This window comes from Euprymna scolopes, chromosome 2, assembly GCF_053919585.1.
Source record: "Euprymna scolopes isolate OS-2025 chromosome 2, ASM5391958v1, whole genome shotgun sequence".
In the NCBI taxonomy this organism is placed as follows: Eukaryota; Metazoa; Mollusca; class Cephalopoda; order Sepiida; family Sepiolidae; genus Euprymna; species Euprymna scolopes.
The window spans coordinates 190555123-190575490 of NC_136483.1; the positions used below are offsets into that span (position 1 = coordinate 190555123).

At 33.5% G+C, this 20368-nt stretch overlaps 2 protein-coding genes across 2 annotated transcripts in view; both read left to right on the top strand.

Annotated features, from left to right (window-relative positions):
- Positions 1-7190, top strand: part of LOC145300015 (cytochrome P450 3A8-like) — a 35906-nt gene extending 28716 nt beyond the window's left edge. Inside the window, exons 11-14 of the mRNA XM_080144450.1 lie at positions 398-486; positions 4130-4267; positions 6394-6556; positions 6809-7190. Coding sequence (XP_080000576.1) covers positions 398-486; positions 4130-4267; positions 6394-6556; positions 6809-6883 — 465 coding nt within the window. The 3' untranslated portion in view covers positions 6884-7190. The remainder of the gene's footprint in view (positions 1-397; positions 487-4129; positions 4268-6393; positions 6557-6808) is intronic.
- A 12849-nt stretch (positions 7191-20039) lies between these two features.
- LOC145300031 (meiosis-specific nuclear structural protein 1-like) overlaps positions 20040-20368 on the top strand; it is a 47640-nt gene continuing 47311 nt past the window's right edge. The window contains exon 1 of the mRNA XM_080144451.1: positions 20040-20237. Coding sequence (XP_080000577.1) covers positions 20235-20237 — 3 coding nt within the window. The 5' untranslated portion in view covers positions 20040-20234. The remainder of the gene's footprint in view (positions 20238-20368) is intronic.

A 20368-nucleotide genomic window follows, 5' to 3' on the forward strand; every position in this document is an offset into this window, starting at 1 on the left:
ATAACAGGATTTGTGTTGATTTTCTGTTGCGTATGACATCATGAACCACTGTTTCCTTTTCCTAAAAAAATATCTTGGAACTGACAAATGGCCTGATACTTATAAACCTCGTGGTGGCCATCTTGATAGAAAAGCACTTCTCTAAATAACTTGGAAAGATGGTTGTCGACAGCAAAAGAACACCTTTTTCTTTTGAAGGGTTGTCTGAGGAGGAAATAAAACAACACCAAAAACAATTTTGATCTAAATACACATCATCTTATCATCGCCGTCAATTTTAAATTAATCTCATGTGCACTGATCGAACTTTATAATATATTGAAAACAGATTGTATATTTTTGATTTTATGTAACTCAAGTACAGTTTACATCTTCATTTGATATTCTTATTTAATAGGAATCTCCGAATTATGACAACGTTCAAAAGTTGACCTATCTTGATATGTGCATGGATGAGACGTTGAGATTGTTTCCAATTGCTATTGTGTAAGTTCTGTTAATTTTGTATCATATTTAATCTGTAGAGATTCATAAACTTGCATTTTCTATATTATAAACTTATCAGACTTCACGTGCATGTGCATATTTCTTGCAAAGCGAACATTTTTATTTTTTTAATAAATAAATAAGAAACCGAAATGCATTTTGGTGGCTGATATTGCAAACATATCACACTACTAATCTAAGTTAATCGTTTTATTTATTTTATTTATTTATTTTTTTTTTTTTTTTTGTATTTTTTTTTTTTTTTTTTTTTTTGTATTTTTTTTTTTCATCCTTTTTGGAATCGTATTTCGACTGTACTTTTCAAACTAGATAATTTGGGAGAACTGATTCAAATCTGCTGAAACTGATTCAAATCTGCTGAAACAAATTTGAGTCTTTATCTGGTTCAAATCAAACGATTGAACTGCGGGCGTTTTACTCTTAGTTTTTTTTTTTTACTTGATCTTTTGAAATAAAAAATCTTTGTTTTTCTAATTTTAATTATAGTTTAATAACCATTTGATTCAATTAATAGTTTAAGTAGTAAACAGTTCCATAATAACTAAATATAATTTTCAAAACTTTATTTTTAAACGTATTTGCAACAAAAAAAACGCCCAGTTGACCAGCACAGAATTAATTTTTTTGGTCAATTTTTAGATATTTTTCATCCAAGAGATCAATTTTTCTAATGATACCAATTTTGTCACAATCCGATGCGTCCGTCAAAAGCTTTTCACATACACACACACACACACACACACACACACACACATACACACACACACACACACATTTTGCTTTTTATATATTAGATTATTTCTAGATGAATCGTCCTCTTAAATAACCAAATGCTACACAAGTTCCACCATCATTATCAATTATCACAATGTTGTTTCACCAATCACCTGACATCCATTAACTTTTATCCTCGAGTGGCCTTTGTAAGTAAAAAAAAAATATTCGAACTGAGATTGAAACCAAAACCTAAAGATAGTGAATAAAGTACCATAACTATTTGGTTGGCTTGGAACGACCTTTAAAAAATGTTTTCAAACATACTTATTCTTAACATAAGGAAGCTGTCATGTGAATGATTCACGCATGCACAGTCGTGAAACAGTTGATGAACAGATAAAATGTTTATCCCTTAGCAGCCTTTTTCTCCGATTAAAAAGTTTTCCACATGTCTGAATCATCACAGTGTTGTTTCATCCGTCACCTGCCATTCATTAACCTTTATCCTCAAATGGCTTTTGAGCCTTGATAAGAAGTGACACCCACCTATAGTAAAAAAAAATGAAATATTTATCAAACTGATATTTTTTTACTAGTAATTAAGTTTTGTATATCTAATGATAATTAAAGTTTTGATGTTTAGTCATTTTAGCATCAATTTCGTTTTTGTTTTTTCATATTTTAATTTCCAGTTCAATTTCGTTTTTGTTTTTTCATATTTTAATTTCCAGTTCAAATTTCGTTTTTGTTTTTTCATATTTTAATTTCCAGTTCAATTTCGTTTTTGTTTTTTCATATTTTAATTTCCAGTTCAATTTCGTTTTTGTTTTTTCATATTTTAATTTCCAGTTCAATTTCGTTTTTGTTTTTTCATATTTTAATTTCCAGTTCTGTTTCGTTTTTGTTTTTTCACATTTAAATTTCCAGTTCAATTTCGTTTTTGTTTTTTCATATTTAAATTTCCAGTTCTGTTTCGTTTTTGTTTTTTCATATTTTAATTTCCAGTTCAATTTCGTTTTTGTTTTTTCATATTTTAATTTCCAGTTCTGTTTCGTTTTTGTTTTTTCATATTTTAATTTCCAGTTAAATTTCGTTTTTGTTTTTTCATATTTAAATTCCCAGTTCTGTTTCGTTTTTGTTTTTCATATTTTTATTTCCAGTTCTGTTTCGTTTTTGTTTTTCATATTTTAATTTCCAGTTCAATTTCGTTTTTGTCTTTTCATATTTCAATTTCCAGTTTAATTTCGTTTTTGTTTTTTCATATTTCAATTTCCAGTTCAATTTCGTTTTTGTTTTTTCATATTTCAATTTCCAGTTCAATTTCGTTTTTGTTTTTTCATATTTTAATTTCCAGTTCAATTTCGTTTTTGTTTTTTCATATTTCAATTTCCAGTTCTGTTTCGTTTTTGTTTTTCATATTTTAATTTCCAGTTCAATTTCGTTTTTGTTTTTTCATATTTTAATTTCCAGTTCAGTTTCGTTTTTGTTTTTTCATATTTCAATTTCCAGTTCAATTTCGTTTTTGTTTTTTCATATTTTAATTTCCAGTTCAGTTTCGTTTTTGTTTTTTCATATTTCAATTTCCAGTTCTGTTTGGTTTTTGTTTTTTATATTTTAATTTTCAGTTCAATTTCGTTTTTGTTTTTTCATATTTCAATTTCCAGTTCAATTTCGTTTTTGTTTTTTCATATTTAAATTTTCAGTTCAATTTCGTTTTTGTCTTTTCATATTTTAATTTCCAGTTCAATTTCGTTTTTGTTTTTTCATATTTTAATTTCCAGTTCAATTTCGTTTTTGTCTTTTTATATTTTAATTTCCAGTTCAATTTCGTTTTTTAGTCCCCGACAAAAGGAGGGTGAACCTGTAACTTCACCCTTGACTGTTCGTCCGTTTGTCTGTCCGTATTTTTCTCAATAACTATTCCTGGGAATTTTTTGAAATTTTGCACAAATATTAAACATGATATGAGTAAAAAAGTAACAGAACAGATTTTCCAGGAAAACTCCGGTTGCCCCCCCCCCCAAGGGGTGCCTTTCAGGTTACAATGGCTAAAATTGACACTTTTGTGCTTATTAAAAAAAAAAAAATTTATACCTTGGATTTTTATAAAACTTTCTGTAAAGTTGTAACTAACTGATTTCTATATAATTTTGTTTGTCTATACTTCGCAATAACTGTTGGGTGTACCCCAGGGGCTCTTTTAGGGCTAATAAAAACACTCCATTTTTGGGACTTGTCCAACAAAACACTCCATTTTTGGAACTTGTCCAAAATTTTCTGTGTATGTCTATTTAGCAGTTTTGCATGGTGCTGAACTTAAATTTAAATATGTTAACGCCTTGGAGACTTTTGGAGCTAAATGAGGGAGGGGCAAATGATGGACCTAGTCATTTTTTTTTTTTTTTTTTTGCATATTGCAGAACTCAAATTTACGGCTTAAAACTGCACTGTTTGTTCATTTTCACCAGGATTTGACGTCCCCTGGTGACTTTGGGAGCTAAATAGGGGAGGGGGCTGAACTTAGTCATTTTTTATGCCTCGTTCACTGTGCACTCACGGGGGACCATGCATGCTTCACTTGTTTTTGTTTTTTTCTGTCTAAAACAGTATTTTATTCTCTTGTGTGATGTCTAGCAATTATTTTACTTTTTATTGAATTATCTCATTTTGTCAGGAGGTCATCAACATTATAATAACTTAATCATTTCTTAATTTAAAGAGTTCAATATTGAAATAAAACTTCTATTCATTTTTAATCATTAAATTCTTAAAACAGCAGCAATGATGGAAAATTTTATAAAAGATTTCATCTGAATAATAAAACTTTGAATCTTTGTTCTGTTCTCATTATTCAACCACCATATTGATAATAAATATTATTAATTTTTTTTTTACCTTTTTTCAGGCTGTCAAGGGAATCTAAAGAAGACTGCACCATTAAAGGAGTCAAAATTCCGAAGAATACCGGAATTCTCTTTCCAGCTATGTGTTTACATTATGATTCCAGATATTGGAATGAACCGGAAAAGTTTAATCCTGAAAAGTGAGTATCAAACTTTAGAAATGCTGAAACGGGGAACTCGAAACGTGTGGCATGGGGGGGGGGGGGTGCTGAACTTATTCTTTTTAAATCTGAATATGGAAAAACCAGTTAATTGAAATTGCTGTTCAAAACATGATTAAGGACCTGCTGTAGTCTGCCTTACGCATAAATCACTACTTAATATCGTCCATGCCAGACAGTTAAAGTTCTTCAGCCATTTCGTGCAGACAGCTTTAAAAAATTTGATGTTAGGAAAAATCGCTGAAAAAAAAAAAGCAGACAACAACGAACACAGTTCAATGACAATCTTAACAGGGTCACTGGAAACACAGCATTAGATCTCATCAGAAAGACCGAATGCAGAGGGGACTGGAGAGCCATGATCATCAATGTTTACAATAACAGACCTGATACCTGAAGAAGAAGTTCAAAAAACCCTTTTAGAAAAAGATGAAATCCAGTTTTGTTTAATGCTTGAGTGAAGTACCACTGATGCTATACTTATCCTGAAACAAATGCAGAGGAGTATCATGGTATCAATACAAATCCATATTTTGCTTTTGTAGAAATTAAGAAAAATTTTGAGATAGTCTAAAGAGGTTTTGCATTAATTAAGGGCCAGCAGATTGTTGGTTAGGATTATTCGAGTCATGTACAGAAATACTCAAAACCACGTTAGAAGAAACAACACAGATGGAGTATATAAGAGAATTGTACAGGGTTTATTCTTTTCATTTGTGTCTTATAAGTTTTGTAGAAATTGTCTGGAAGAGATACTTTAGGCTGATGCTTTTAGTGCTTGTTTGTGAAACTGTGGAAGGTTTCTATGTTAAGTTAAACACATGAAGAAATTTAAAGGTGTGAAAGCAGATGTTAACGTAGAGCAAAGTGCTAATCAATGGTTGTAGTGTTCGAAAGCCTTCGTAAAGAGAAAAATTTCCATAATCAATTTGTGGAATAGGAGTTTCATACAACTTAATATTTTTGTATTACTTGTAAGCATTGGGTGTATTAAAAGTGTACTGGAATTACAGGTAATTTGATAATCAATTTGTGTGCAAGACATGTGACCCAATAGAAACAGATGGGAATTCAGTTTATTTGGATGGTAAAGACATTGTTCAGGAATTTTGTTTTCTTGATGATACGATTGGAGCACAGGGGGGAGGCGGTGCTTGTGTGATTGCAAGAATTAGAAACGGATGGAATAAGTTCAGAGAACTTCTGCCATTACTAACCAGCAGAGTGTTACCACTGTTGACCAAGGGAAGATTCTATCAGGCATGTGTGCTCTGTATGATGCTGTATAGATGTGAAAATTGGCTAGTAAGGATTGAAGATATGCATTGCATGGAGAGAAATAATATAAGAATGATACAATAAGTGTGTAATTTGATTCTTAAAGACAGGCTTAAATCGGATGACGTCCGAGGAAGAATAAATCTTACCAATATGTAGAGATTTTGCTGGTTTAGTAACAGTAAAATAATGCATAACAGTTCTTGCATAATTAGATCTATGACATTTGAAGAAGCAGAATCAGTTGGCAAAAGCAACCCAAGAAAAACATGACAGGAAATGGTAATGATGAATTTGAGAGTAAGAGGAATAATCAAACACCTAGCCAGAGATAGGTTCATTTTGAAATCAATTTTTAAAGGGCGTTCAACACATGCAAGTATATAAAACAGACGTTAAACTGATTACAGTGATGAGACTTGAATCAGCAAATATAGGTCAAATAGAAGAGAGAGAGAAATAAGCTTAAAACCAGTCAACTTTAAAAAATAAAAAATGTCATCTAAATTAGTTGATTTGTCTAAAATAAAAAAAAATATTTGAAAATAATTTGTTTTAATACAAGATTAAAACTAAAATTACAAAATCATTTACAAATTACATTTATTGTATATACAATAAATGGAATATAAATAAAAAGCTTTAATTGTGGGATAGAATTTTCAAATCTGGTAAAAAAATCTATTATGATTATGAAATAATAAAAGTTTGCTGATAAAATTCTGATTAAAACTCCAACACCATTTTTCTAGAATCATCCAGTTTTCTTTCCGTAAAATATTTATTTAAATGATATTCTGAATCATCCCTCACTTTTGTAATTCTAGCTTCAGTAAAGAAAATAAAGCAAAACAAACACCATTTGCATATCTTCCTTTTGGGGGCGGACCACGAATGTGTGCTGGAATGCGATTGGCTGAACTTGAATTCAAGATGGCTGCTGTACAAATGTTGAGAAAATTTCGTCTTGTTCCATGTGAAAAGACTGAAGTAAGTAATCTTCACTGATTATCTTTATGTAAAATACTTCATATTGAATACAGTTCAAAATAACCAGATTTAATCTTTGCTTAATATTAATTTTATTTCTTGTTTTTCAATTTGGTTAGTAAAGTATTTCAATATTATTTTAATCTTGTTTGACTTTGTGAACAAAACAGACTAAAATATCATACATTGTTTTTAAATATTTTTTTATTCTGAATATTAAAATTCGCTTAAGTAATTTTTTTATCTTTGCAGAAAAAGATTGAATTTGCCAATGCAGGGATTCTGAAAGCGAAGAATGGTATTTGGATCAAAATTGAACACCGTTAAATACAATATTATTTTTAAAAATGCATGATATATATTTTCTTGCGTTAGTAAATGTAAAAGAAATGAAATGGCAGGATCAGTTCACAGGAGAAGGCCAATGGGAGAAAGTGATGAGGATGAATTTGAAAAAAAGAGGAATAAGACCCAGTCAGAGATTTGGAAATCAATTTCTAAAAGCTGTCCAAGCATGTTAGCATGTAAAACGGACTTCAAATCGAATTTGATGACATTAGATCTTTAACAAATAAAGGCCTCAATATCTTATAGGATAGAGCTGTATAAATAATAAATGAAATGTAAAGTTTAACACTTGATTGCAGATCCATCATTGTCACAATATTTTTTACTATATAATTGTCATATAATAGGGTATGATCTCGCTCAGTCGGGAAATTCTATTTATAAACGATGCTGCTAGGAACTGACGAATCAAATTAATTCAATTTCTGCTACCAACCAATCAGAAACCAGAATTGCTCCATAAATATTAAACCTTTCTGTAGCAATTTCGCATATGTTTTTCCTCTTCATGTCAACACGGGAAGAATCTTTTACTCTGTGGATTCCAACTCGAGGACTGTCTCTTGCAAACCAGTCACCTCCCAGGACTTGTGTAGAACAACGAACCATCGGAAAGTGTTCTGAAACTAAACATGGCTTACACTTCTAGACCATCAAAAATATTTCTGAATGTCATCAATCTATTTGTATTATTTGGATTGTAAAACTTACCAAGTACTTTATCCACTGCGCCATAGGTCCTTGCGGACAAGAATTTGTGTCTTAGTGAATAGAGTACTTGGTAAAATTCAGTTTTAAAAATTAAACCCTTCTGGAGGTTGATGGTTCAGTCCTCAGTGTGGACGACACCCAAAAATACAATAACAAATTACTTAGGACTTCTACCCAGTCATGGCTGATGGAACATGAGCATCCTAGTCTCATGGATTAAATAAAGAGTTCTGTTCAAAATTCTGTGCAGATTCCTGAATTTGATAGAAAGATTCATAAGTTCTACAGAAAGATTCCCAAGTTCGACAAGATATACCTGAAGAAGGTTGGAAGTTACATCGACCAAAATGTTGTGAAAATAACACTCAAGCTGAAAACAGTAATCCGATGGATCCAAATAATACGAATAATCAATCCTCATCCTAAAAATCAGAAGCGTAATATCAATGTATTTGTTTTCAATTGCGATCCTGGGCAGACAAAAAGGCATGAATATTATATTTATATTATAGATTTAGTATTTTAAGCTTGCAAACATCATTTCTCAACTTGCTAAGAGAAATACAAAGATATTAACCTATATTTTTGTTGTGTGTGACCTCATTCTAAAAATATATTAAAAAATAAGTAAAGTTCTGAAAACTTTTCATCCTTAAATCATATTGAAAATTATTTTCTCTTTATTTCCATGTGAGAAAAATTTACAAAAAAAAATTGAAAAATGTTTATTTTAAAACAATTTTTTCATCTACAAAATATAAACATGAAGTGTATTTACGAGTTTTGCATGAATATTGTTTCGTTTTTTATATATTTTTTTATATTTTTAAAAAATATATTGGTTATTGTAGATTTTATATTAATTAATAAAATTCTTTAAAAATAGATATTAACTAATTAATAATATTTGCGATGAATCTAAAAATGTATATTTTATAATAAAAATCTTTTGATATAAATTGCTTTACTTTTCTTATTAATCATTATATTTTATATGTATTACATAAATAATATTATGGGATATTTTGAAATTGTTCTTCCTACAATTGGATTGGTTCCTGATACTTTCTGCATTGGTGGGTTAAAAGAATTGGTCCTTCCTACAGAAAAACGTTAAGTATTCTGTATCTCTACAAAACCACTAATCGCTCATGCATGGAGTATTGTTGTCATATCTGGGCTGGAGCATCTGTTGCTAGTCTCTTGCCAGACAGAGTTAAAAAAAATGAGTCACCAATCTAATAGATCCCGCACAAGCAACCAGACTCCAACTTCTGTCACATCACCGAAATGTTGCATCTTTGTGCCTGTTTTACAAGTATTTTAATCGAAAGTGCTCTGACGAACTCAAAGCACTTGTGTCCTCTCCACGTAAATATTCCCAAAAGCAGCAAAATCACACCCTTACACTGTAGAGATCCTTAGATGCTGTAAAGCGTTCTGCTTAAATAGCTTCTTCCTTCGAACTGCTAGACTTTAGAATTCTCTCCCAAATCCCTGCTTCCCTAACTGTACTGACATGCAAAAGTCCAAGTATAATGCAAACAGACATCTCGCTGCTCAATTCCTTCCATAGTACCCCCCCCCCGTAAATTTGGTCCCAAATAGTAGCTGCTTATGACAAAGTGGCACTGTGCTTTGTTTGAGGTTAAATAAAAGTAAAAAAAAAAGAAAAAGAACAGATTTTATATAAAATGTGAGGTGGTGGACTAGTGCTTGATTGATTAAGGACTCCAAGATTTTTATGAAGAGAGGAAGGAGATTAATAGGACGATAATTGAGTGGGTTAGTTTTTTTCGCCAGATTTCTTAAATGTAAACTGGTACAACAAAAGCAATTTTCCAGCAGTCGAGAAAGCAAGATTTATTAAGGTATTTATTGTAGAGCTTGGAAAGAACCGGAGCAACTTCAGCAGAGCATTTTTTAGTAGTATAGCAGAGATAAGATGGGGCCCACATGCCTTCCAGGCGTCTAAACTTATTTCTTATTATGGCCTCATGAACAAGGAAAGGGGTGATCTTCAGGTTATCAAGTGTGGCTACTGTCCGCAAAGGGAAATTTGGGATGGGGATGGCCTGCTGGGTCTAAAGTGGAGTTGGAGGCAAAACGTTGGGCAGATTTGCCTTTTCAGTTGCTGTGCAAATAATCTCAAGGTTGTTGAGTAGAGGGGGGAATTGTCAATTGCCCATTATTTACTACACTGTTATAAATTTTCCAGAAATCATTAGTTCCTAATTTCTGCAACTCAGTGCATTTTCTGATGATGAAAAACAAAAGAACATTGACTCTTAAAATAAACTTTCAATGAATTATAACTTATTTGATTGAGCGGAGAAGTTTTGAATGCGATTTTCCTAACCTCTGAAACTCACGACTCTTAATTAATTGATTCAGACTTCCTCTAACATTTCAGCTAATGAACTCCCAAGAACTCTAAAAATAGTCGCGAATATTCTGTTTTCCTATTGCTGTAAACCTTCAATTTTAAACATATATAAAATAGCTCTTTTGTGATTATATGCCTTCTTAACTCATTATTTTGTTTTCTTTACCGTATGACAATGTCCTTCATTTTTCTCACATTTGATTACAAAACCTGAAAAATCTTTTTCACTGAAAATATTTCTCTGAATCTAACTCATCCCAAAAATATATTTCTCATTACAAAACACCCTAAAGTAAAATCTCAAAACCAGCATGAACACATTCCTAAAAACTAATGACCGCCTACCTTAAAACTGATGAATGAAATCCCATAATTAATAACTGACTCCCTAAAACTAGTGATCAAAACCAACATATATATGGCAGTGAATGCTGGACCCTCACCCAACTCCCTATCTTGATCAACTGCAACCCAATGGCAGAATCATAATCAGATAGATCTGCAATGTTAAATCTGACCAAACCCAACAAATCAGGTAAGAGGATTTGTTGAAAGCTCTACATTTGCTTAGCATAAAGGTTATCTTAAGGATGGATCGGTTATGGAACGTTCATCTTCATAGAAAAACTGTTGAAGGAAAACTTGAAACCAAGTGATTAGACAAGATTGCACAGAGTGGAATTTAGAGACAGCTTATCCGCTGAACTGTGAGAACTGAACAGGCTTGTGGGCGCTTCTAAACTATCAGAACAAAATTTCGGAAATCATAATACTGAGCTTCACATGAAAACAATGGTATCTACGTATTCCTTGTATTTTTAAGATGATTATATCCAAAAATTATGAAAATCAATAAGGTAGAAAATTATTTATTAAAGAAAATAAAAATATAATTTAAAGAAAATGCTTGTATTTGCTTATGTAAGACACAGGAGAGTTCAAAAGGGAGGCAATTTTCCATTTCGATTTATTTTATAAAACAAGATGGCCGCAATTTTTTACCTACTAACACGATTAACGTTGTCTTTTTTAATAATTCAGTAATATTCAGGTAATTTCGACAGCATAATTTGGAAGCTAATATTGTAATTTATTAGAATTGACAAAAAGAATCAGTAGAAACCATTGTTTTTTTATCTGAAAACTCCATTTATGGCTACAAATTTCATTCTAATAGTGCAGAAGTATGGGCTTGTGTAATATAAGAAAATACTTAACCTCTGAACATGGGAAAATGACATGAAATGAATGGAAGAACTACTAACAAGGATTAAAGGCTGACTTGTTTATAAATAAATTGAAATGCAGTGTGGTAGATATGATTTCATAATAAAATTATTTTTTAAATGTGACCTTTAATAGGTTATTTGAATACTTTATGTTATTTAATTTTTTCTTTTTAATAAATAACCAAATAGGTGCTTGTCCAGAATTCAACCGAATAAAAAAACAAAAATACAGAAAAATCTTCATAATGTAGGTACCCGTCAGTGAATGAAAATTTCATATTGCAAAAATCATGTAAATTGATCAAGTAGTTATTTTTTTAACTAAGAAAATCAAATTTTATGAGGAAATGAGGACAGCATGACTTGCTTCACCATCTTTGAAATTCATCACGGGTTCTTCCCCTTAACAACCTCTCCAGAAATAAAATTAGCCTTGTTATGGTTGCTATTTGCAACAATATTGAGGCAGAGTTATTTCCCTTGCCCTGCAAATTCCAAATTTAAACCAGGGAGCAAAGCCTGTTTCATGTTGTTTTTTAATAATACATATAAAGAGAGTATGGAGCAGCCATTTTTTCAGTCTTAACCACAGCTTGTTTTTTACCATGTAGATTCAGTTTCATATGCCTTTATTCATGCAAGGTGTTACTGCTAGAACATAATAATTGGCAGTGAAACACAAATAACGCAGAGAAAAAAAAACAATAAAAATTAATATTTTATTATTGAAATCCTTTGAGATGAGCAATTTGTATATTTATTTATTCATTTGCCGACTGTTATCCTCATCTTCGTCTGGCCTTCTTCAGGTGGTTAACTACAACAGGATAAAAATGTTGAGTCTTGTAACTGTATCCTCAGTAATTACTGCCTTCTATAACTGATGTTGCCTCACCACGTTTTTGACCAACTAATCCTCTGGCCTGCTTTGGGTAGACTTGAAACTGCTATTTTCAGACAATGCTCATCTGGAACCGTAGCACAGTAGATAGAAGTGAACTGAGGAAGAATGAAATTCTGCACACCTTGAGAAGGAGGGGGCTGACCCTGGTTTTTGCCATAAAATGTTACGCTAATATTGTTATGTAGCTGGTTAGAGTGTATATGTACTATATGTATATATGATGTGTATATAATATGTGTGTAAATAAGTTTCTAGTTACTGTTCAGGTGTCGTCTATTTGTGTTCATGCATTTTGTGTGAATGTCTCTAGTTATGTATATTTATAACAGTTTATTTTTGTGTATGTGTGTGGGCGTTCACATATAACAACAATAAAACAATTTTTGGGGGTGTACGTCAGAAAATAGGGAAACATACCTTCCACCTTACGTTGGCAGACCCTTGGAAAAAAACTGCAATATAAAGATTTTTTTTCCAAGGGAATCACCACTTATCAAGGCCCAGAGGCCCCTCGAGGATAAGGGTTAAAGAGTGTACATTGGTCAAAAGGGCAATATCATAGTAATCGTTAGATTACTATGATATTGATAGATAGTACATTTGGTAAAATTGGATTACTTAAGGGGAACGGCTCATCAAAAACTTGTTTACATTGGAATTGAAGACGGTCATATTATAGTCAGCTGGAGAGCAGGTAAACAGAAGAGAGTTCCACAAGTGTGCAGTTCTAAGAAAGAAGCTTTGTTCGTGGAATCTACGTTTAGGTTTAGTTGGTTGGTTGGTTGTTTTTGTTTTATGGCATATCAACCTTTTTCAGGTTATTTAATGCCGAATCTAGTTATTTTGAGGAACGATTTTTAATGGAGTATATTTTTTTTTTTAGTCAGATTCTATTTAACCCATAGTTGGGACCCTAACAGGTACTACCACTTCGGGTCAGAGTGGACCTGGGAGCAATGGCAATTAAAGGGTGGCTCCACACACCCCAAGGCCCGCAAGCTGGGGCTTCACTATCGGATATAGTTTTAGGTCATATCCAGGACCGTTTAGGTTTAGGCACAGGTGAAGAGTGGGGAAAATTATTGATAGTGTTTTCAGCCAAATGAGTGTTTCTCGTGAATGTTTGGCGAGGAAGGGACCATAGATTAGAGCTCAGACGAGTACTTGCCATGAAAATAACGATAAAACAGAGACATGCTGCTCCAAAACGTTTCTTCTGTAAGAAAGAGGTTGCAGGGAAGAGAAAAGGGAATCCCCCACTAGGCTACGAAGTCTATTCTGAACTCTGTCAAGGCAAGATAAGGTCTTCCTAGCAGCTCCTGCCCAGATATGACAGTAATACTCCATCCTGGGATGTACCTGGTTCTTATATAGGTAGAGTATTGCATCAGCAGGTAGATATCTACTGGATCAATAAAAGGGTCATATCATTTTTCCAGCAATTTTGGCAACAGATTTGATGTACATATTCATTTCCAGCATTAATACTATGAGCTTCTGATTTCTGCCCATCAACCACTACTCTTATGAACCTCAGAGAGAAATGATTTAATAATTGAAAAGACATTTTCAGTTATACCATAACTGGAAATCTTGTGAAGTAGACCTTTATGCTATAGGCTTTTGAAATGTCAAGAGCAATTGCTCTAGAAAGGAAGCCTTTGTCGAGAGAGTCACTAATCCTATGAGAAATAACTGTAAGCACATCTGTTGTAGATCTAGCAGAATGGGAACTATATTGCATGTCACTAAGAAGGTTATTTTTGCTGAGATGGTTGACTACTTCTCTATTTAACACAGATTCAAGTAACTTACTCATGACGCACAGGAGATTTATTGGTCTGTACTGAGAGGGAGATGACTGATCACCTGAATTCTTAAATACAGGGCATACTGATGAGGTTCTCCAGGGTATTGGGAAGCAATTCTCTTTAAGATAATGCTTAAACAGCTTTGTAAGTATGGGAGCTGGTTCTGGTTGAAGCTTTTAGATTATGGATCTGGTCATCGATAGCTTAAAAGTACTGTTACCATACAGTTGGGAGCAATGAATTTTTAAGTGGAGGCTGGTGGAGGGTTAGTAAGGAGACATGCAGACCAGCTCATGAAACTCCCATCAATGGCAGCAAAGGAAGTGACACCTGAGATATAGTCAGATAACACTGCAAATAATCTTGAGAATGCCGTCAGTTGCTTTACCAGAATCAAGGTTTTTGATTGGCTTGGCAACATCACGCACAGATATTTGTATGCTGCATAGCATGCTTTCTGATACAGAAGGAAATATTGGGGGTTGGCGGCCTTGGTCGCATGGGGTAGAATTTGCTGCAAAGTTCTTTGCAGAGAGTTTGGCTTTGTCTGATGCTGACGAGATTAGCTCAGGTCTATTGATGATAGTTGGGATAGAGCACTATTTGCTATTTGCCAAAACTGGTGGGAACCAAGATGCTCTTATGCCACTTTGGCCTTTACGGACTGAGCATACAACTCTCTCACGTTCTTCATTACTCTTTTATGGTGACTACTGGTAGTCCTGCAAGTGGCTTTAGTCTCAGTACATCTGTTATGTTAGAAGAAATGGAAAAAGTGATTTCTGTGTGCAATGACAGCAGCTCATTCCGGAGAGAACCACAACTGGCTGTTAGGTTTTTGCTGGAATTTTTTTGAGAGTATGAAACGGTCTATACCTATAATTAACCATTCCATCAGGTCTGATACTATAGAGGACACATCCTTTTTAAACATGTAATGCAGAGGTAGATCTGATATAAATGAACGGAAGCTATCTCACTCAGCCATAGAGTATCGATATACTGTACGATAGAGAGGTATGTCTGAGGAATTATTACTTTTCGTTTTTATTTTAACCGATACAACAGTGGTCAAAAGATCTCAGTGGAGACAGAACAGAAGATGAACATAGCTCAGGGTATGTTGTGAGGAAAAGATCTAGGAGACTTGCATACTAACCATCAGTATCGGGCACATGGGTGGGTTCATGAACAATCTGAGTAAGATCATAAGCAATGGAGAAATCATGACAGAACCTCCCCTCGTCATGTCTTGTTTGAGTGGGTTAACCATTCCACATTGTGAACATTGAAATCTCCATAGACATGAATGTTAGCTGAAGGATGAGCAGATAGGATGTGGTCAATTTTCTCAGATATGCTCTTAAAGATAGTAACTTTGCTATTGTGGGGGGGGGCGATAGAAGGCAAATATAAATGCGGTGGTGTAAGCAAGTGCAACCTGGAAACACATATAAGGTAAATTAGGATCTTTTCTGGAGATGTCCCTACCACATGGAAAGCCATCTTAAATGTAGGCACATATTCCATGCCCATGGCGATCTTGGGGGTCAGATTTGGATGTTAAGTTCGAGTATCGTTTAATTTCAACTCTTCTAGGGAAATAAGGATGGAAACAGATCACAAGGGAAAACTCAAAATGAAGGTAAACAGATTTTTATTCACTTATTGGATAACTCACAACTCATCAACTGGAGTTTCCCCAGCCAAGTTAATGCTCAAACGACCATTAAAACTGCTTTTTATTTGGTAAAGCCAGACACTTACAAAGCTTTGGACATGAAAAACAAAATGGAAAAGGGAAGCAAACTAATGGTACCATTTCATGATTGCAAAGTAGCCCATTATGTACTTTTACGTGATTATGGATCCGGTCAACGATAGCTTGAAGGTACTGTTACCATACAGTTGGGAGCAATGAATTTTTAAGTGGAGGCTGGTGGAGAGTTAGTGAGGAGACATGCAGACCAGCTTATGAAACTTCCATCAATGGCAGCAAAGGAAGTGACATCTGAGATATAGTCAGATAACACTGCAAATAATCTTGAGAATTCATCATACCTGAAATTCCTGTAGAAAATGTAGTATCTGAGAGCAGATATATAGTGAGCCGTTTATACCTACCAATTCGCTTTGTATAGATCAAACACACAGACACAGAACAAGCTGTGTGCAGTAACACACACACACACACACACACACACACACACACATGGATGGAGCACGCGCAAACATCACATAACTTTGATATGCGTGCATTTCCTGTGACCTCTGACATAGCCTTCAGTTACCCTTCTCTTCCTCCTCTTTTTCCCTTGGCACCAAGCGGTGCACATGTATAAACCCACATGCTTGATAAGCATGCACTCGGAGAGCAGCAAACAGAATTGTGAGGTAAGGCGATTGATCCTTCACAAACTTTGATATCAACCAAAAACAATCAAACATAATGCCTTACCAAGAACAATCAAATATTCATAAAATTCAACAATACTATTAAACTTTTATAAACATTCAGTACACACATTTTTAGACAACTAACTTGCAGTTTATCTTTACCTGTTCGTGTACACTAACAAATGTTTTCATGTTATCTTGCTTGTATGAAGAAATGTTTCTTGTATATTTTTTGTAACTCAGTATTTGGTTATAATTAATTACGGTCAGAGTTATTGAACACGTTCTTATTTCTTTACCGATCGGTATATCTGAATCCAACAAGTGGTGACCCTGACATGATCTTCATTCATGCAAGTACATCTTCGACTGCATTGATTCGATACAAAGACCTCTCCAGCCACTCTAGGATGGACCATATCTCGTTTTAGAACATTCTGAGAAGTATTTTGTCGTCGACCGCAAATGTTACTTCTGCAACGTAATAGACAACATTCAACAGTTCCCAACAGCTCCACCACAGTGGTCACACAAAAATAACCTCTTATTGATTTGGGTGATTGTGTAAATTGGTGATCTTTTTAAACAACACAATTCAGTTGAAAACATTATTACGTATTTACGTATCGTCATGTCGAAATTAGTATAAATTCCAAAAATCACAAAAAATGATCCAGTATATGTTATGTTTATTTTTAAAATAAATTAGACTACAATTATGTTCTGAGATTCATTTTCTTTTTTTTTTAATGGCAGATCCTTAATTTAAGTCAAGGGAAATAAGTCAGTTTGTGAAATTGTGATACCGAATTGGTCGCCAAATTCTTCACCAAACAGACGATAAAACTCAATCTATATATATATAAAAGTGGGTGTGTCTGTGTGTGTGTGTCTGTCTCTGTGTGTGTACATTTCCCTACGCAATAACTCTGTCAATTTTAAATCTACAGACTCGAAATTTGATATACAGGGTACTGAGATTTGGGAAAATCTTTGTAACCCGTTTTCGGCCAGATATTTGGCTATCAAGGGGTCAAAGTCCAACGATTTGACCTTTGAGAACTCCTCCGACAATTTTGGATCTAAAAACTTGAAATTTTAGATATAGGTTCCTTGGACATGGATCTAATCCTTAATAACTTGATTTGAGCCCCAAACAATAAATGTAAAGGGGTCATAATAGGGTTTAAAGTTTTTTAAAAATTTGACCTCTGCAGTCTCTATCAAATTACTCAGAAAATTTCTGGTCTAAACATTTGAAATTTTACATAAAGGGTATTCAAAGATAGGGCAAGCTTTTTAATCGGTTTGGGTCGAAAATTTTTAGTTACCAATATATAAATGTATGTATGTATGTATGTTTGCATGTCTGCATAAAACTTTCGACAGAGGCGACGGATTTTTACAAGATCAATATCATTTTAAAGTTCGACCTTTCAGATGACAAATATCGAAACCTTCAACTGGGCACTTTTCTACAGGGGGGGAGTCACTTTTTTCGTCAATATTTTCGAAAGTCATCTTCTCCTTTCGATTGCCTAGCCTTAATTTAAACCTATGTCACTTCCGGTTTGGTGGTGGTCGTAACAGCAAAGACGTCAGGTTTTTCCCCATTCTTTTCCTCCTTTGCGGTACGGGTTCCAGCCTGCCTTCCAACTACCACTTATTTTTTTTTTTTTGCTCAACATACACATCCAAACACCCGGGCAATGCCGCCACCCATGCTAGTCTATATATATATAAAAGTGAACGTGTCTGTGTGTGTATCTGTGTGCCTGTATGTGTACATTTCCCTACGCAATAACTCTGTCAATTTTAAGTCTACAGACTCAAAATTTGATATACAGGGTACTGAGATTTTGGAAAATCATTGTGATCAGTTTCCGTCCAGAAATTTGGCTGTTAAAGGGTCAAAGTTCAACGATTTGAACTTTGAGAACTCTACCAAACTCCTCCGACAATTTTGGGTCTAAACACTTGCAATTTTAGATATAGGTTCCTTGGACATGGATCTAACTTAATAATTTGATGTCAGCCCAAAAGAATAAATGTTAAGGGGTCGTATAGGAGTCAAAGTTAAAAAAAAATTGACTGCTTTTTTTTTCTTTTTTTGCTCAACAACGCCGCAATTCGATAAATTCTAATATTAATGGCCGTTGATATTCGCAGCCGGCTGCGGCTATTCTAAAATGCTATTCGCAGCCGGTCGCATCAGCTGACCGGAAGTGACGTCAGACAAATCTTAAGTAAATTCTTGGCTAGAATTGTAAAAATAATTTGTTTTCTTTTGTAATAGAATTTAACAATTTCTTTCATTTTGAGCTGCTTTTTTCTCCCGTTTATTTTTGTTTTCTACAATTAATAAACCAGTTTACAAGTAAAAAAAATAAGTTGTTTTAATTTTTAATTACCAACACAGTGGCGAATTTAATTTTTCTCCCTCCCATTTTTTATTTTGAGCGGAGAATTTAACATGTCTTTTCATTTTAATTATTTGTTTTAGTTTTTCATTACTAACACAGCGGAGAATTTGGGGTACTCATGCAGAGAACGGCATGGGCGTGGGCGTGGCTTATCACTTGCTCAGTTGCGAAATATTTTTGTTTTTAGTAAATAATTTGTGTTTTTTGGCAAAGTTTATTTTTAATAAAATTAGCGTATTTACTGATATTTTTGAACCGCGATATTACCATTCTTTCATAACACCGATCACTTTAGTCCTGCCTTCTTACACAGGTTTTCGGGTCGCTGACAACGAATCTGATAATCAACCCCACAGCAAATTTACCGTTTAGATGGTATTAACCCCTGGAGACTGGCTCTACCTGTCGCCATTTTACAGGCTTCGTTGCCCGCCCGCTAGGTGTATCAGAATTTTAGGCGGAATTTTTGGTATTATTATACAAACACCGTGACAGCGAATTAACCCTAACCCTAACGCTGTCACGGTGTTTGTATAATAATACCGAATTTTTGACACCCCCAACAAAAAACTGCGAATAAAATATATAAAACTCGTAATTTCTGTTTTTAAAGTGGGTTGTTTATTTTCCTTATGAAATATACTTCCAAAATAAACTATTACAGTCGTTTAAAACATAATAGAAGTATTATTTTTTATGTTTTAAAAACAATGTTTACAAAATGTCTAAGCGCGTTTCTCCGATGTTACAAGCAGCCATTTTTTTACGTATACAAATACATTGATTTTTACGAGTTCACTTTTTTAAAACTTTTTTAACTTTAAAAATCGATCTAAATTTTTCTATTAGTTCAATTTTTACGTAATTTTCAGGTTCAATGTGAAATTTTATGCTCTTTTCAATAAAGTGAATATAAATTTCTGGTAAGGTTTTTTTTTATATAATTTTGAGATCAATACCGTCGACTCGACAACTTCCGGTTTCGCCGCCGGCCGGCTGCGAATAGCATTTTAGAATAGCCGCAGCCGGCTGCGAATAGTCACTTCGATATTAATTGTAACTATTTTTCTGATGGATCATTTTTCGTATTTTTTTCTTAAATTTACACTAAGACATGATATGTAAGTACGCAATAATGTTTCCCCTTTAAATATGGTGGGTTGAAAGATCACTGATCTACACAAAGCAGCGTTATTTGAAAATGTCGCCATTATCCGCATCAAACCGGAACTTCCGGTTGTTGACTTCCTTAGCAACGGTTTTGACCGCCATGTGTTTTTCTTTTAATTTTTTTGTCATATCAAAAGAAAGTCTAAATTCTGTGTTTTGATTTTCTCGCATTCGCACGATTTTAACAACGACAAGACATTATAAATGTCATAAAACTGAATTTTAGTGGTTCCTCCTTTTAATTTGTTGAAATTCAACGATTAAAACAGAAACGAATAAAATAAGTCGCTTTGTTTACAATGGTAAGTATCTAACTTTTGGTGTTGAATCTTTTTTATAAAATAAACATTTTTGTTTTAATTTTATAAAATAAACGTAAGCGTTTCTTTTTTTTTTCTTTTTTTACACGGATTATTTTTATTAATAAATGTAT